This window comes from Arvicola amphibius, chromosome 4 (genome assembly GCF_903992535.2).
Source record: "Arvicola amphibius chromosome 4, mArvAmp1.2, whole genome shotgun sequence".
NCBI classification, from domain to species: domain Eukaryota; kingdom Metazoa; phylum Chordata; class Mammalia; order Rodentia; family Cricetidae; genus Arvicola; species Arvicola amphibius.
Genome location: NC_052050.1, coordinates 112,535,826 through 112,555,437, shown reverse-complemented (window position 1 = coordinate 112,555,437; position 19,612 = coordinate 112,535,826). Strand labels below are relative to the sequence as shown.

Below are 19,612 nucleotides of genomic sequence, written 5' to 3'. Positions count from 1 at the left end.
TGGCTTTCTGGGTTGGGCTGCCAGTGCAACCTCTGGCTCTTTTAGGAGGCAGAGCATTTAAATGGGGTTTGTGAGCAACATGCTAAAACCTGCTTAGTGGCAACATAGACCTGCTATGTGTATGAAAATGGGATTGTGAACATGACTTGTGCTAAATAGACCTCTGCCCCATCATGCTGGACTGGGCAAGGCAAGCAGGCAGTACCGTATTTCCCCTAGCAATAACAATGCTTAAGTTCATAAGCATTCATAAGTTCTTAAAATTAGCATTTTAAGAAACACTTCTGGTCAGAAAACATTTACCGATTTTCAATAAAGACAGATTCAGAGATAGACCTCTAAATGGGTCACAGTGTTGGATAAATGTATGTAGGCTTGGATGAGAAAAAGAAAAAGAGTATAGGGAGTTATAAAAAGAAGTAAACTTTTTTAAAAAAAAACAGTCTTTAAAGAGACAGAGTACAGACAGTCATAGATTAAAAGAGCAAAGATAATAAAATAAATGTTAAAAAGTAATAGAGTAAAAATAAATAATAAGCCACATAAAGACAAAGAATACACAGAGAGTCTGGATTATGTATATTATTGTATTTTTTTTTAATTTTTTGACTGTGAAGGAGCTAAGCAAAGACAAACGTTTCATTGTATGGGCTGCTAAGCTAAAACAACATGTAAGTTCTAAAGGTATCATGAATTCCAAATTTTGGCTTAAGGATATGTTGCTTTGGAAAATAGGTTCTGCTTTTGTTTCCACAGAAGATGAGAACCTGTGGATTTCTTCTAGACCATATGGTTTGATGGACCAAGATGCCCTGAAAGGTCACAATGAATATACCCAAAATTACTTCACCCAACAAAAAGCAAGAAGCAGTTTGGAGGTAACTATGCTCATATTCCCAAATATTGTTTATAAATGTTTGTTTATATTTAAAGGGGGATGTTCTATAAAGATTTGCATGGGTATAGATCTTGGTTTGTTGATACAAATTTAAGGTCAATTTTGTTATAATATACACACACACAGATATATATATATATATATATATATATATATATATATATATATATATCTGCTCATGATTAAGGTATTGTGTTTGTGTAGCTCATTTAAAAATGCATTGTATAATTAAAAATAGAGGTTAATAGATAATAATCTATAATAGCAAAGTTTGTAGTCATGTTAGTTAGATTTTCTAGATGTACAGACATGTATTTCTGATGGATAGGCATTCTTCAAACCTTTCAAAGACCACAGAATATATCATTTAAATGTTTTAAGAACTCAGGACTTTTCATGAAGAGACACATCTGCTTCTGACAGCACCAATTACTACAAATGGAAGATTGACTTTTAAAAAGGTTCCTAACTGAGTTGACTAGCCACTTGGTCAAGAAACCGCTTTTGCCTGGACTGTTTGATGTTATGCTCTGTGAGTTGGAAATCCAGGACCAACAGAGAAATGACTGCTGAACTTGCCTAAACGTGAGACAATCCTTCAGGGTTCCTGCTTCATCAAAAAGTCTGACAGACATTCTGCAGGACACAGAAGAAAATGACTGACAAACCAACAATATAGGTGGAACTGTCTTTGAAGTTTCCTGCTTCATGGAAAACTTTGCTGGATACGATGGGCCTGTGGGCTGAAGATTGGATGCCCCAGTGATACAGAAGAACTTTGGGTGACTTTCCAGGCAGTGAGATGTCTCTGTCAATTCTAGAGTTTTGAAAGTTGTTTACCTGTTTCCCTAGGTAATATCATATTCTCCTCAAGTCTTTGATGGAGTTGAAGAATAGATAGTAATAATATAGCTTTCCTTACTCACGATAAAAGGTAAAGTAGATATAAATATTGTAACTTTGATTCTTTTCTTATTTGACATCTGTTTTGTTATATGTAATTTTACTATGTTAAAGTTAAAACCTTCCTTTTTCATTTAAACAGAAATGGGGAGGTAATATATGACTCCCCTCTGTATGCTATAAATATCATTACTGAATAAAGAAAATATCTTGACTATTGATAAGGCAGAACTTAGGTATGTGGGGAAAACTAAACTGAATGCTAGCAGAAGGAAGGCAGAGTCAAGGAGAAGCCATGTAACCACTGCTGGAGACAGACGTGTTGAAACTTTGCTGATAGGCCATGACCTCGTGGTGATGCACAGATTAATGGAGATGGGTTAAATTAAAATGTAAGAGTTAGCCAATAAGAAGATAGAGTGAATAGGTCAAACATTGATTTAAATAATAAAGTTTTATTGTGGTTATTTGGGGTCTGAGCTGCCAGGCAGTGGGTAAATAAACTAGCAGCCTCTTCTCACAACACTGTCCTGACCCCTGAGAAGGTGCTGAGGCTGGTACTCAGTAAGTAGCTCCTGATAAAAGCCTCCAGTTTACAAGTTAATCATACTTTACTCAAAATGATTTCTTTCAAAATTTCTAGTTTCCCTAAGTTGTCATATGTAAGTTATTATTGATATACGTTACTGATTGAACACACTACCTCAAGTAAAGCTTGGCAAAGATGAGCCGGTCCAGTTGCACATATTTCTCTGCCTGTTTTAAGATCAATTTCACATTTGGAAAGAAAAAGGAAAAGCCACTCTAGGCTCATATTTGGCAGGTTTTTTTTCTATGTGTCTCAGGAACTTTGAAGATAAAACCGTTTTTCGGGTTTTAAGATGTCATTTCACATTAATGTTTGTTTTAGGTGAAACCTATCAACTTTCCAGAACCTGACTGCATTATAACCTAAAATAAAAATTCAAAATTTTTGTCAAACTTATATCAAAATACAAAATCAGTCAGTTAATGTAAAAATAACTGACTGATTTTGCTATTTTGGACATTTATAATTACATCAAGAGTTACAATACCAAAAATCTAAACTTACGATTATGTTTTCAAATTGTGTTAAATGTTTGTATTAATTCTTTGAGTTAGTTTCATACATTGTATTTTCACATAGTCACTCCTGTACTATCTCCACCTATTTCCACCCCTATCCCATTCCTGCTTTTTAAATTCAATATATAAACTGTAGATCTATCCCTTTAGAACAACTCTTCATCACAGACACCATGAGATCTTGGGAACATATACCTACTTTATATTTCAGGACACTGTAAAAGGAGCGACAGGCCTCTTCCCGCTGCCCAGCTCCTGGCCGCTAGCTAGCTTTACCCAAAATAATTACACGGAAACTGTTCTTTTAAACACTGCCTGGCCCATTAGCTCAAACCTCTTTTTGGCTAACTCTCACATCTTGCTTAACCCATTTCTAATAATCTGTGTAGCACCACAAGGTGGTGGCTTACTGGGAAAGATTCAGCATGTCTGACCTGGTGGCTGGCTTCATGGCAACTGTCTCACTGCCTTCTTCCTCCCAGCATTCTGTTCTGTCTTCCCTGCCTACCTAAGTTCTGACCTATCAGGCCAAGCAGTTTTCTTTATTAATTAAGCAATGAAAGCAACAGATAGATAGAAGACCCACCTACATCAGATCAGGACACTATCTATACAATTATAAAAAATCATCTCACAAGTCTGGGGCCCAGGATGTAAACTGCAAGCCCACACAGATACATACAGCATGCACTCCCTTGTTTACTAATCCATCAAAGCATGTTTTAAGTAACACCCTGAACATTTCAAGTAGAAAAACATAAGATTATGTGTTAACTTTGGTTTCAACTGTTGTGATAAAAAAAACATGACCAAAAGCAACTCAGGGAGGAAAGGGCTTATTGCCACTTATAGTTGTGATAAAAAGAAGTCAGGAAAAGAACTCCAAGCAGTAACTGAAGCAGAGCTCAGAAAAAAATGGGGCTTCCTGGTTGGGTTCCTCCAATTTGCTCAGTTTGCTTTCCTGCACAACACAAGATCACCTGTCCAAAGACGGCATTGCTTACTGTGGGGTGAGTCTTTCCACATCAACCTACACTCAAGAAAATGCCACCAATGGGCTTGACCACAGGCCAATTTAATATGGATATTATCTCAGCCAAGGTTCCTCCTTTTCAGATAAATCCAGATTATGTAAAGTTGATCATAAAATGAACAAAACAGGTAGAAAACAGGAGAAAGTAAATGTACCTTCCAGCTGGGCATTTTTAGTTTTGAAAATTTTATGCCATACTCATGTTGTTTTTAGTGTCGTTAATATTTAATTCTGTACTAAAAATTTTAAAAGTGAAATGTCACAAAATGATTTACAAAATATACACATATATTCTTACATAATATATATACATATACACACACACATATATATATATATATATATATATATATATATAAACCAGTTGTCTCTTCTCTTGCAAGTATTATTTTTGTTACTTTCTGTGGAAACAAAGTTAGCCCTTTGCTGTATGAAGGGCTTCATTAATGCAGAACCCTTGAGAATACTTTTGGAGAAAGACGTTTCTGGTTCTGGTGTGTCTGAGGTTCCTGCAGACTTCACTGCCTCACAAATCCCAGGAAAACAGTTACTTGGCTTCATCAAGCCCAGGCAAGAGTACAGGAGCATTGCTGCACTGAGGTGTGGTATTGTCAATCAGTAAGGAAGAATACCCTCACATTCTAGCAGGTGTCCAGTGCAGACTCATTTTTGTTCACTGTGGAGGAATTTCCGTGGTGTCACGCTATTTGTGAAGTATTTAAATTGCATAGATTTGGCCATGAGGGAGGCCCTGCAATTGAAAAACTTTGTTTTGACACATTAAGTGATATTTGATTATGATCATGGGTTTCTGGTGTTTCAATATGGATCCTAATGAATGGTGCTGGCATTACATCGTGCTTGATTTATTTCTGAGACTGGGTGTTTCTATGTAGCCCAGGCTGCTACTCACAGGTCCTGAATTATGGACCTCAATGTATGCATTACAGGAACAACAGCCAGTACACCATTACTTTTGTTTTATATTTATAAAGGTAATGTATTATTCAACTTGAGAATAAACAATTTAGATGATTGAAAGTACAATAACTAAAATGAAAACAACTATTTTTATAAAACAATTGAATTTGTTTAAATTCTTTGTTGTAAAATCAAGGATGATGTAACATGAGGGCCTTCTGGTCAGGGTTTATGTCCTGCCCAGTTCCCACAGCCAGTAAGCCCCCAAAGAAAATCACACAGAGGTCTCCAAAAGATTATAAACTCATTGACCCATTAGCTCAGGCTTCTTGTTAACTCTTGTAACTTATATTAACACATTATCCTTATCTATCATAGCCACATGGCTCGATACCTTTTTCAGCTGGGAAGGTCACATCCTGCTTCTTTGGTGGTCTGGGCAGGACTCAGGACTTGGGAGGAATGGGCTTCCTGCTTCCCAGAATTCTCCTGTTCTCATCACCCCACCTCTACTTCCTGTCTGGTTAACCCATTATACTTCCTGCCTGGCCAATCAGCATTTATTTTAAACATGATTGACAGAATACAGACAATTCTCCCTCACCACTTCCCCATGTTACAGAATGGCACCCAACCTAATGTTACAGAATGGTGCCCAATATGGACAAAGGCATTCACATATAGCCTGACAGAGCTTGGGAAGTAATTCTGGGCAGAAAAGAATAGAGCAAAGCATGACTTCTTGGTAGCAGAAATTTCTTGGGTCTGCTCTGCTTGTTAGAGGAAAGAAAGTGCTCTCATTAAAGAAAGGCTTCTTCACTCAGCATTAGCTGCAAAACCTTGCAGCTCTCTTAAGAGGTCCTCTCATGAAACACTTAAATAGTGTTGATAAAACCTGAACACATGCTTTTTGGTTTGCAGCCATAGCAGAAAAAAACTGCGCCATTTTAAAATGCCGGCTTTCTGGGCCATCCTGCCAGGGCAAACTCCCACTCTTTCAGGCAGGTGTCCTCACTACAGAGCATTTAGTGTGGTTTCTGAGCACACTGCTGCAGCTTTCTTGCTGGCAGAGACCTTCAAATGCTGTACAGTTGTTGCAGTGTATACGGCTCTGGCTGGTACTTCCACCAGGAGGCTGGAATCTCATAAAGCTAAAGAATAGGCTGGACCCAATTGTCAATGCCATGGTTTTAATCCTATCCATAGTGCTTGGCAAATTAAAAACTCACTTGGTCTAAAAAAAAGAGAGGGATATTTAGTAAAGAGGGATCTAAAGAGGAAGAAAACCTCTAAATGTTTTACAGTGTGTTAAAAATATATGCAGGCTAAAGGTTAAAGTCCTTAAAATAAAAAAGAAAAAGAGTAGTTGGGTGTGGTGGTACACACCTTCAATCCCAATACCTGAGAGGCAGAGGCAGACAAACCTGTGTGAGTTCAAGATGTGGTAGCACATGCCTTTAATCCCAAAGTTTGGGAGGCAGAGGCAGATAGACCTCTGTGAATTCAAGGTGTGGTGGTGGAAACCTTTAATCTCAGCACTTGTGAGGCAGAGGCAAATGGATCTTTGTGAGTTCAAGGACAGCCTAGTCTACAGAGGGATTTCCAGGACAAAGATATACAGAGAACCCGTCTCAAAAAGCCAGAAGTTAAAAGTAAAAATAAAAGAAATAGAGGTTAAAATAAAGCCATGTAAAGATGAAAAATACACAGAGAATCTTGATACTATATGTTATTATGCTCTCTTTGAGTTGTTTGAATTCTGAGGAAGGAGCAACAGCTACTAAAAGATATTTGCTTATGAATACTGCTGAATTAATCCAAGATAGGTATTTTGAAAATACCTTGACTTCAAAATTGGAGTCAAAGGCATGTTACTTTGGAGAAGAGATTTTGCTTTTGTTTCCATGGGAAAGGAGAGGCTGTGGATTCATTCAGACTTAAGAAAAATCAGGTTTGATCAAGGAAGACCACCCGAGAAATCTCTAGTAGGTAGAGATGGCCCAGATGTCTCAGTTCTACATCCAGATCAGATTCAAGATGCTGCCTGAGATGATCAAGCCTCACAGGATACTCCAGTCAGGACTTGATCAAAACTCTAAATTGTCTTTAGGTCCCCATAGATTATCGGCACCCCCAATCAGCTGGAAGTAGCCTGGAATACTATGCCCACATTCCCCCCCCCCACACACACAAAAAATGGACTATAGATTTTTTTTTGTTAAAAAAAAGAGGGGGATGTAGCACAGGACAGTTGTATTCTGTCAATTATGTTTTAAATAAATGCTGATTGGCCAGCAACCAGGCAGGAAGTATAGGCAGGAAAACCAGACAGGAATTAGAGGTGGGACAATAAGAACAGGAGAATTTGGGAAGAAGGAAGATCTTTCCCCAGTCTAGCCTAGATCACCGAAGAAGCAGGATGTGACCTGCAATGCTGAAAAAACTACCGAGCCATGTGGCTAACATAGATAAGAATAATGGGTTAATATAGGTTATAAGAGCTAATATGAAGCCAGAGCTAATGGGCCAATCAGCGTATAACCTAATGTAGACTCTCTGTGTGATTTTCTTTGGGGCCTACTGGCTATGGGAACTGGGCTGGATAGAAACCCTGACAAGCTGGTCCTCATGTTACAGGCTAAGGAAAGAATATATATGTTAATACTGTTCTCAAAATAGGGACTACATTAATTTGGAAATGTCACCAAAATGATACTATGGAACATACATATTATTTTTTTATAATTTTTCACTTTGGGGGCTTACTTTTTAACAAAACAAATGCACGTCTCTCTAAAATTTATATTTCCACCAGAGGAGAAATTGTGACTTATTTTACCTTAAGTGGAAGCAGTCTATTTAATGCTTGGCACAGTAGCAAGTATTAAGCAAATATTTTCAGACTGAATAAATAAATAAAAAATATATGATCAACCAAATATGTGATGCACATATATGTCTTTTGTTCGGGAGAAAACATGACTTATTATGGATGATTATTTAATCTCAGGAAATAAAAACAGGTAATAAATAAACAATGCAAAAACATATTTGGTAAATTTATTAGAATCCTTAAAAAACTTGCCTGAAAAGTACTTAATGTTTAGCATAGGTCTCTAAGAAATACCCATTCATTCATTTGTGGAGATTTTTTTACAGATAAGAGATATATTATGTATGATTCTTTTACCTCACTTGTTTCAAAAGCAATCATCCTCCTTAGATAAAATTGAAGAAAATTCTTCGAATAAACCCCTTAAGCCACAAGATTCATTTCATTAGTGCTGGCATGTGATTTTGTTAGGAACAAATTCTAACATAAAAATACTATGAAGGAATATATGTTCACTTTCTCATTTTATTGAAAATGTTCTTTAATTTTCTAAAATTGCTAAGCCAAAACAATTCTAGTAATGCTTTGAACAGATCCACTCTTAGATTAGTTATGAAACTAATGATTAAGAGAATCATTCTTTAGTGTTATTCAATCAAATCACCATCATTGGTTTTTCAAATATGTTTATAAAATACACTGAATGGTGAAAGTTTGTTTACACTAGGGGATGTCAGTATAGGATGATTAGTTGTCATTTTTATTTAAGATGAGCGTAGACTGAAATTTTGGAATGTTAAAACAAATGAATCTTCCGGCTGTATGGATATTATAAGCAGACAGAAGAAAGTGAGGTTAGACTGGAAGAGTCACGACTTATATTTGTATAAAAATGACACATAACCCAAATAATTCCACCACTAACTTCAACCTAGTACCACAAGACCCACTGTGAGGATGACATAGCCAAATCTTTCTTTTGGGGTCTCTTTATGGATTCTTTTAGGTTCAATTTATTTTAAATTAAAGCATATTTCCACAAGTGTTTTAAAGTTGCAGGTCAGTATTTATTCTGTTATTTTCATTTCTACTTGAATTATTGAAGGAGGAGAAGTTATATTTAGTAAATTATACTCAGAGCCCTGAGATTTCTTTGAATTTCCTGCACTAGTCCCTAAACCAGGATATCCTGACTGGGACATGATGTGCATGGATTCATGATCAGTATACAGGAGGAAAATGAAAAGGTTGAAAGTAGGCAGTGAAAACACTTGACTGAAGTGGACTCTTAGAAACTATAATACTTCACATTGTATTAGAGCTGGCCTTTCTATCGTTTTTATGCTAATGACAATGTTTCTAAATTATATATTAATGATAATCAAAAACTAGAGGTTAATATTTTTGTGATATCTGTGCCTTGAAACATTAAGAAGCCTCATTGGTACTTTAGCAGAGCTCTTGTCTTTGTGATTAAATTTATGTTATATATTTGTTCTGATAAAATAGAAGGCATTTCCACAATTTAATTTGTAAATATTTAGGAGGAAATAAATTTTCCTGTTTTCATTTTTCCATGTTCTTTCAAAAGCAGAATCAAAGGTTTTCAAAAATTCAAGTTATCATCATTAAAGCTTCCAATTCTTTTCATAATTGCTTTGGGTATAAGTTATTTTAATGTAATACATAGATGTAGTTCTAATAAATAAAAAATAAAACAGAGCTTTCAAAAGTAAACTTCAACATCTTGAAAAATTATTAGATACTACTGATGTTTCTATATAGCAGAAAATTGACATTTGAAGCTTACTGTAAAATACCCTACAATTAAAACAACCACTAAAATAGAACAAGTTCTTATTCTAAGAACAAAAGTGAACAAAACTTGAATTTAACAGCATATTACATAAAAAAAATTAGTGCAGGATAGCACAAAGTCAACCAGAAGAGGTATGGGTATGGAATTTCTGGTTCCTCTCTACTTATTGCTTTAAACATTTTATAAATATTTATTTGCATGTGTCCATGCATGCATTGTGAGCATGCACATTTGTGAATGTTTGAGTGCACATATGGGTAAACCCATGCTGAAGTGGATGCATGGAGTTTAGAGGAAATCTTCAGGCCTCACTTCTCTCCGTCCATGTAGTCCTCAGAAGCCAACTTACATGCTCAGCTTTGGGTCCAGCAAAGCATCCTGCTGAGTGATCTGATCAGCCCTCATTTATTTCTTTTAAAATGTTTTGTAAAACTAGTTGAAGTCATTATTGGGTTTCTTTTTGTAATAAACATAATAAAATAATCTTTACAAAAGGTAGTTTTCTTCTGTGTGCAGTGACAATCATACGGTATTCAGAAACTTGTAAAATATAAAGCACAACAAACATATTGTAGAGGTATAAAATAATTTACAAAATTAATTTAATAAAAGGCTACAACAATAATACTTAGGAGCAAAACAACAATGATGGTGTCTCTAGTTTCATTTAACAACACATTTAAGGCAAATACTGACTTAATTTAAAAGTAATCTGATACTGTCTAATTTCCAAAACAAGATTACAATAAAGCTAATGTCTATGTCAATGATCTAAACTATGACATCAGACTTTCTACAATGTCCTAGCTGTGTCACGCTTAGTTCATTGTGACTTTTATTAGGTTATCAGTTGTTGTTTCTGGGCTATTTCTTAAAATAGCTATATCTTCCCCACCATGACACATAAATAATTTAATATAGTCATTTTAATAAAAAGCTCACTAACACCAAGCTACAGTGTCATTTTAATTTTTAGTAGAATTTTGTTGTGTAAGGACATCTATGTGCAATTGACATTCTAATCTTCATGCTGTTGCCAAAAGGAAAACGTTACCACCAACCAAAAACTGTCTAATTCACACCGGAATAATTCATAATTTAAATGCTTCATAATTTAAAAATCCTACGGTTCATGTGTAGTGGGATCAAATCTTCTGCATGTTGTAGAGTCGGCACAGACTTCTGATAGCTCACAGACTGAGTTTCTACATCTACCTTCATCTATTACCCTGGGAAGCAACATATCGCTAGCTTTCATTTTCTGCACCTCATGGTCTATTTCAGCGGTCACTGAAGAGTAGCATGCATGGAGTTTAGGAGCTAGTTCATACCTCCACAAGGCCCTGGGCCCTGAGTGGTGCAAAACACTTTTGGGTGAGTGCCTTTTTCTCTCCTCTTCCACATTGTGGGCATATCTCAGCTAGGTGAGGATGAGTGATAAAATATGGAAGATGTTTTCAGAGCAAATCATCTCCACTGAGAGGCTCATCCACATTCCAGGCAACATATACATATTCTAAAGGCAACATTCAATGAGATCCAAATGTTGGTTCAAAAACTGTATTTACATTTTGCAAGACATAAGTAGAAAAAGATTGTTCAAGGGAAAAGAAATAAAGTGTTATATCTAGATGCAGAGTTTAATTTTGTAAAAATAACAAAATATGGCCCCCTGTTATTTCCCAGACAATGAGAGTTTGTGGACAATTTAGAAAAAAAAATGCTCCTTTGCACAGCAACATAAAAAAATTCAAAATAGATCATCTAAGAGAAGGAACCATTCTTTGATGGTGATTAGAGCTCTCCATTAGATGTCCATGAAACTTTATAGGGTGCTACTTCAAACATGGTTCTAGCACAGCTTGGCACACAGAATTAAACTTCTCAACCACCCATAGCTCTTCACCTTCTAACAGATATACTCACTCAAAGTTTCACATATACATATATTAATATAAAAAACACACAGGGCAATAAAGCAAAATTTTTATCCTAAAATTACATTTTCTCCAACAAAACAGGTTAGGATGTACACACGTAAATGTATCTATATGAATCCAACGTCATTGTTATGGAAATGGATTGTTTTTGGAGTTGGTGATTAACGTATGCTATGATGGCCAACATTTCAAGAGGTGTGCCTTTAAGCTGATTTGATGGATTATGAGCAAGAATTCTAAGGCATTGGAAGTAGTTGTTCCTCAGGACAAACTTTGTCCTCGCCATGAAACACTCTTAATATGTTTTAAAAGTTCTGTAATTTTCTTTTCCAGCTGCATACAGGGAGGCATTCATAGTATACAGGTATTTGGCTCAAAGCTCAGAAACATGTTGTTGCTGTTTTAATGTTTATGGAATAGCACCATAGGAAACATTTCAGAAACAAATTGTTTTCCACCCAATATTGTATTTTTTAAACTGAATCTCAAGAAGAGAACAAAAAGGAAGAGAGATTACATGTCTCTCAAACTCTGCTTCCACTTCATCTGATCGTTTTTAAATACAGTAATAACATCAAGAACAATAACCATAACAATAATACATCAACACATAAACAATAAAAGAAAGATCATAGCAGCAGTAGTAGTAACTGGAGTAAGATCCATACAGGCAGTCATTTGGAAGATGGCTGCACACACCTCGTAGGAGTTTTTCTTAAAGGTTCATAAGACATGGTGGGTTTCTTGGATTTGGTATGACTATTCAGTACTTCCCCAACGAGAAATGAATTTACTAGTGAACTGAATGTGATTCAGTAATGAATATGATATCAAGAGATTAACTGCATTACAAACACTACAGACTTCCCATGACATAGATTCAACGAAGTGGTCATAAAATCATTCTTATGAAGAGGTTAAGCTGGCCCACATTTGAAAATAATGATGAAATATTCCAGTTTTCAAACACAAACACACACACACACACACACACACACACCTACATTTAAAGGAAAAACCACCTTCCAAAGACCGCTATTCCATATCACCTTACATGGATTTGGTTTACACTGGGACTGACCAACAATGTCTAAGCAAACCTGCTAATACCCAAGAAGTAGGTTTCCAAGTTACTATCTGTTTGATCATTGTATGTCCTCAGATCTTGAAAAAGTAGTCAAGAAACCACTCCAGAGAATCATAGCCCCTGAAGTAAACTGTCCAAAGTGTGAGGCATATATTTCAAACTGTTAATCTTCCTTGAAGCACGTGATAGCCTTCCGCAACCTTTATAAATCACCAGGCATGACTTTCAAACCTCCTGGTTTTCTGGAAAGTTCGCTTTCATTCCAGAGAATGAAACTCTAGTCTTGCGGTTCTCTTTTGTTCAAACTCATTATATAAAACATTTGTACTAATATTGTCAATTTTAAAAATGTCTTCTTTCCTTATACACATTCCTTTTTGTTCTGAGAGAGGGTCCACATTAGTTCTCGACATGCATAGTCTCTGGGTACCTTATACTTTTGTATCTTATATAAAATCCTTTCTTGTTGATAGTGTCATCTGTGTGAAAATGAATTAATACTGCACCTCCAATTGAGTAGATTTCTTCTGGTGGCTGGAAAGAAAGCAAATGAAACAGAAACCAATGAATGATAGACTAAGCCATTATTTCATCAATGTTATGCACATGCGCTAATAATTCAGTCCAAGCAAGAAACTAGGAAAGAAGTTATGCTAAATTTCTTTTCACATGGCATTTAGGAAAGAAATGCAATACTGAAAATCTCATAAAGGGCATTTTAGTTCATTTCTAAATTCCAGAATTTCCACTAAAACCTGGTCTCTTTAAAGAAAAAAAAACTTTAATTCATGATCCTTTGATTTATATTGTAAACAACAGAGGTTACAAAACAGTAAAGAGATATTTATTTCTTAAGTGCTTATATGAACTGAGCCAATTATAGAATCTAAATATTTCCCTTCTCCCTCTTTAAATGATCAAAATAATTCTAAAGAATATTTTTGTTTCAAGTGTTTTTGGGTACAATTTGATATTATTATTATTTAATTCATAGAGAGGTGTTGACACCCAGAAAGTTGTCTCTATTATCATTTCATGCAAAATACACATTCAGAAGAGCTTTGATTTGAGTGCAGTGAGTCCTGGGGAAAATAAAGAAAACCATAAGTGTTTCTCATTCCATTGTCTCATGTGACCTCCCCACTATTTGTCTCTGAACTCCATCTGTGCATGCCGAAGAGTGGAGCAGCTTTCAGCATGGCTGGGCCAGCATGAATAGCTGACCCTGGTGCTCTGACCAGAAGGATTTCTAAAGAAGAGAATGAGATCTGAAGCAATATGGAGTTTTTTCCTTTCTCTTATGATTTAATATAGGAAAAAACAACATGGGCAAGGCTGTGTATTAAGATATGTTGTCTTTAGATTATTAAGCATTTAAATATTTATTGCACAATGAAAAGTTAGAATATGGAAAGGGACAAGAAACTAGAACAACTAAGTTCATCTACTCTTGTGAATTATAATGAAAACTTAATAGCAGTGGAGAAACAGGAAGAAAGAAGAGTCATGTTTATTTTTGTCAAGACTTTGATAATAATACAACATGAATAATTATTTCAAGAATGTTTCCAATTTGTAAATATTATATGCACAAGCCACTAACTTACCAGAAATTGACTATGGAATTCTGTTGGTGATGAACTTACCCCAGATCCACAGAATCTACCAAGACCCACAGCTTTTGAATTGAGACCATCAAAGATTTCAACATAGTCATAGCCACAGTCAGCTTCTTCTTCTACTTCAAACATCTGGAAGGACAGCTCAAGTCGAGAGCCTCGTTCTGAAACTAACAACCATTCACAGTCAACTTGTCCTGGGTAGTTATTATCCCCAAACTGAGCATGGGAATACAAGTCTCTGGGTTTGCGCTCTGCCTTCAGTCGACCACCACACTCTGTCCAAAAAAAGAAAAGAAAAGGAAATGAATAAGCTTTGTGAACTTCCAAGTGGGGTGGAACCAATCTCTGACTCCTGTTTCCAGATGCAGCATTTGGGATGTGATTGTTACCCATGGAAAATGCATCAAGGAAATAGAGCTGTGATAGCAAAGTCTTTTATTTTTGTCTAATTTAAAGAAAGAGGTGATCCAGAAACTGTTTAGAAATTCATTGTGGTCAGGGCCCCTAAATTGATATAACAGATATTAAATAGAAACATCAGGAGACCTAAATGGTGCCAACAAATGTATCTGTAAACATAGTGATATGGAATGAGCTGCAGTAATGTTGGGGGAAAGTAAGTTTGTCAACCCCTGAGAGTTTTCCCAGCATCTGTGACAACTCTCAGAACTAAGAAAACTAAGTAAAATACCATGTGAAAATACATCTGGTTTAGGGCTATAAATGATTCAGTAGTTAAGACTACTGACTGCTCTTCTAGATAATCTGGATTCAATTTCAAGCACCCACAAGGTAGCTCACAATCTTCTGTAACTCTAGTTCTAGGGCATCTGTTACCCTGTTCTACCTTGAACAGGCACCAGACATGCATGTGGTACACATACATGCATACAGGCCAAATAGTTTTATATACATACATACATACATATATATATATATATATATATATATAAATGAGAATAAATGAATTGTAAAAATATAGTTGATTTCAAAGTATAATTATGTGAACCAGTGGGCTGAGATTTATGATTTAATAAATACCTATGCTCAAAGTTCAATGTAACTGATAGGTTGACAGGTTGACATCGCTTCTAAGCTTTAAAACGTGTCAGCGCTTTAACTACAAGGACTCTATGGGTCAGGAAGAACTGGATTATGGGCGGCAGATTTAAGGAGGGTGTTTATGTGGAAGGTCTGCTTCAGAGGCACTCCTCTGTCAGTCTCAGATTGGAAAGTGTTAAGAGTAAAATATTAGGACAAAATGTGGAAAGACACTTGAAGGCTTATGAAGCTAATCATAACAAAGTTGTCAATTCCTGTTTTACTGCAAGTGATACAATGTGAGGTTTGAGAACCGTCTAGAATACTTAAAAAAAGGATTTATTCTTGTTCACCAGATTTAGTCATTTCTTGGTGCTCATAAGTCTCTGCTTATACTAATAAATACAAAAACAATGTTTTAATCTTTAAGCCCATAGAGGAAGCAGTGTCTACCAGGTAAGAGTTTTAAAATAACATTGGATATTATGTACACCAGTGGTATGAAATTTATATGCTCAAAGAGAAATTCATCATCATAAAATAAGATATATCATGAGGGCAATTCATTGCTTTTTAATTTTCCTCGTTATTCAAACTCTAGTCATCCTAATATTTGATAATTTCCCGGAAAAGACAATTCATATAGTCAAATTATTGTCAACAAGCAATTTATCAACAATTTAAATAATTTTAAAAATGCATTAACCCAAAATAAATTTTAAAAACGTCTTCAGCATGCCAGCATGCTTAACAGTGTTCATAGCACCCTGACACTTTATCTGTACTTCTGGGAAACTGAAAATGTGGCTGAGTAAGAGACACGGGATAAGATATTGCAAGGAAGGTTTCATTTCCATTTGCAAAAACATATTTGGTTGTTTCCTGATAACCATTACGTTGCAGAAGATATCCTACAATTCGCCCAGCACATGCTTTTGGTGGTACATTCTAATTCAGTTTACCTCCAGGTAAATAACTTTCTATGGAAGGGCACAATAACATATTGCATCCATCCATCTTTCTTTCTTCATTTGTTTATTTTTTGAGATAAACCATCTGATAAAAGACACATTTTGTTGTGTAATTTTGTTACTTTTCATTACTCAATTAAAACAAATTAAGCTTGAACCAAATGTCAGGTGAAAATGAAGTTATATTATCAATGAAGTCTACATCTAAATGGATAGCATCACTTTGTAATAACAAAAACTGATGTGGGATTCCCCTCGGTATGCTGTGAATACCACTAGTGAATAAAAGGACTGAAAAGAGGGAATAAAATAAGCCTTCCATTACATTTATGTAATTAAAACCCAGTATTCAATCTTTACCTACTGCTTCAAGTAGTGATGACAGTTTGCATTCATTTCTGTCTCAGTTCTAGAGATTTAAATTGATAAAACCCTCTAGAGAGGAATGTATTAGCTTTGGAGATGGTCAAAATGGGAGTAAACCCATGGCTAGAAAATGTGTTAAAAACTTCTGTGGTAAATCAGTCATCTACAAATCCAGTTTCTTCTGCACAATGAAGACAATACTGCTGACCTAAGGTAGTTTGAGAGATCCAATGTATATTATTAAATATATGATAAGAAATAGAGTACACGGGTAAAAGTCACAAATTATACTAGGGGGTTTACAGCTGTCAATAACCTCAAGATACACAACACATACACACAAATGTATAGAAAATTAATAGGAAATGTCCATAGTCTGTTTTCCTAAAGCCTTAGTATTAATAACTGTGTGAGGAATAATTAAATAGTAGTATTAAGAGTCAAATAGTTAATAGTGTATAGCATACCTCTATCTTAAAATTCCTTTTCTCACAGATTAAAGAGTAAATCAATTATGAAGTAAAATAAAAACATCGTGAAAAATATTGTAAAATGAATAAGCTAAGACACATATATTGATAAAGGAAAATTAAATGAAACCAAAGCAGTTACCAAGAAAACATGACAAATTCTGCTTTAAAATTATTTCATGAGTGAATGTGCAATTGCATTACTCTTACGTTGCACTATAGTCTCAAACCTTCAGTTCCCAGAATGGCCACAAGGTGCCAGTATAAGCTCAGTGATTTTACAAATAACTATGATTAACTTTTTTCACAAACTCTAAAAGGAAAAAGGTAATATTACTTAGATTATGTTATGGAACACATATTTAAATTGACCACAGGCTATGAATAATTTCATATTATTTATTTTAACTTTACATATTTACACTTGTCTAAAGAAAAATTTTCCTTAAACAGTAAAAAATAAGGATTAGGGAAAAGAATCATATTGCACACCAAATAACAAGTTAAAGGGAAATGACAATCCGTTAAAAATAAATAAATTTAGAAGTCCTTAACAAGACATTTACTAAGGCAAAATCTAGCTAAAAGAACAGCTTCGTGGATGAAATAAACATTTTTAATATCAAGATTTAGCTTCCTAACTTTTAAAGGTGACATGCCAGTGAAGTTGCTAAAATCAGTCACAAAATTAATTACACAGCAATTTAGAGGTGCTTCTACTTCCTCATTTTATACTGTTAATAAATCAAACTGAAATTTAGTATAATAATTTTATTAGTGTTTGTTGATTTAAATTTCTTCTATGAATCTTCAACTCCTGCAAAGGTATCAACGGAGATATTGAATAGTTTCCCAGATATTCCATATGACACATTTCAATAGGATTTTACCAGTTGTGACATTTTACTTTTAATTAGCAACCTGAGACAAAATAGAATCACCTGGAAGGAAGTCTCAGCAAGGGATTGCCTAGGTCAAGTTGACCCCTTGGTTTGTCTGTTAAAGGATATTGGGCAACCCAATCCACTGTGGTTACACCATTTTCTAGATAGGGGATCCTGGCCTGACTCACTGTAGAGAGGAGGCTGGGCAGGAATAAGTATGCATGTGTTTCTTCTCTCTGTTCTCAAGTGGGAATGTAGCTAGCAATTTTGCGCTCCTGCCTTGACTTCTCAGTAATGAGAAGTATGTGGAATTGCAGGTCAAAGTTCTGTCTCCCCAAAGTCACTTTTTTTTTTTTTTTTTTTTTTTTTTTTTTTTTTTTTTTTTTTTTTTTTTTTTTTTTTGTCAAAGTCACAGCAACAGAAATGAAGCTGGAAGGCCAGCTACACTTATGACTTCATGTAATTCTATTCATGTCCATGCACATACCCAACACAAAAGAGTAATAGAAGAGAGAAAAATAGTGGTGTGTGTGTGTGTTTGTGTGTGTGTGTGTGTGTGTGTGTGTGTGCTAAAAACCATTTGTTCACAGGCAAATTTAAAAATTAAATTTAAATAAGTGTTTCCTAAGAAGAAAAGCACAAAGGTAAATAGCTGACCTGTCGAATGGGTGGCTTGAAATCCTTTTCTTTGAACAGAGGCATCAGAAATAAACCGAAGAAACATTTGATTCCCAGTAGCTGTGAGGGGATCTGGTATCTTGCTGCCACATAGTCGACCAAGGATTGGCGACTTCTCTGTGTCTCCATCAAAAACTTCCAAGTGATCATACGCACATTCTTGATGCTGCTCCACCTCAAACTCACTGAAGGCCTGTTTAAGAAGAAGAAAACTTTTCACTAGCAATGCATCATTCAGAAACTTCTCTAGAGGACAAATCACCTTTCAATAAAACCTGTCCATGGCAAACACGGGGATTAATCCAGAGAGCACATCATTGAAAATGGATGTCACATAGTATATGCCTCCAGTAAAAGCATAAGGGTAAACACAAGATGTCCATGTAACTGTTATGCTGGGCAGAGCTCAGGTATCCTACAAAGGCAGTATGTCACAGATTTTATCCCAGAGACACAAAATTGGTCTGTGATGGGGATCCTGGAAGAAATGACTCAACCGAAGGTCTTTACGTCATTATGGACATGCTAATTCCTTCAGCCCCTCCTCTCATGTGACCATGAGCTGTGCAGTGTTTGTCCAATGAATCCCTTGAATCTTGAACTCCTATCATGAATTTCTCTGTCACACCTCATGGACTCACCCCTGTAATTATGGACCAAAATAACCGTTCTCATTTAGAGCTCATCAAGGTATGGAAGGCTGACCCACATGATATGAAATGACTAAGCAGGCTAGCAGCATATTCAAATACTGTTAACTATTTTTAATTTTATGAATTTATAAAATAAACTTGCAAACAAATAAAAACATCATATTCCAAAAATAACCAGACTAGGCATTCAGAAAGGAAGCTGTGGAACTTCACAATAAATCTTATATTTTTAGTATTGGAGCTTTTTAATACACTTATCCACCACCAAAACCAGAAACTAAGGCAGAATTAGAACTAGAAAAAACCATTAGCTTTACATCCTCTTTCATAACCTGTGACCCTTGCCTGCATTTAGTCCTGCATCACTTCATATTTTTTCTTTTTCT

The 19,612-nt window shown here is 35.4% G+C and overlaps 1 protein-coding gene across 1 annotated transcript in view; it reads right to left on the bottom strand.

Moving 5' to 3' along the window:
- Positions 1-12,940: 12,940 nt before the first annotated feature.
- Tll1 (tolloid like 1) overlaps positions 12,941-19,612 on the bottom strand; it is a 174,534-nt gene continuing 167,862 nt past the window's right edge. Inside the window, 3 exon segments of the mRNA XM_038327756.1 lie at positions 12,941-13,075; positions 14,188-14,438; positions 18,553-18,766. Of these exon segments, the coding sequence (XP_038183684.1) occupies positions 12,941-13,075; positions 14,188-14,438; positions 18,553-18,766 (600 nt within the window).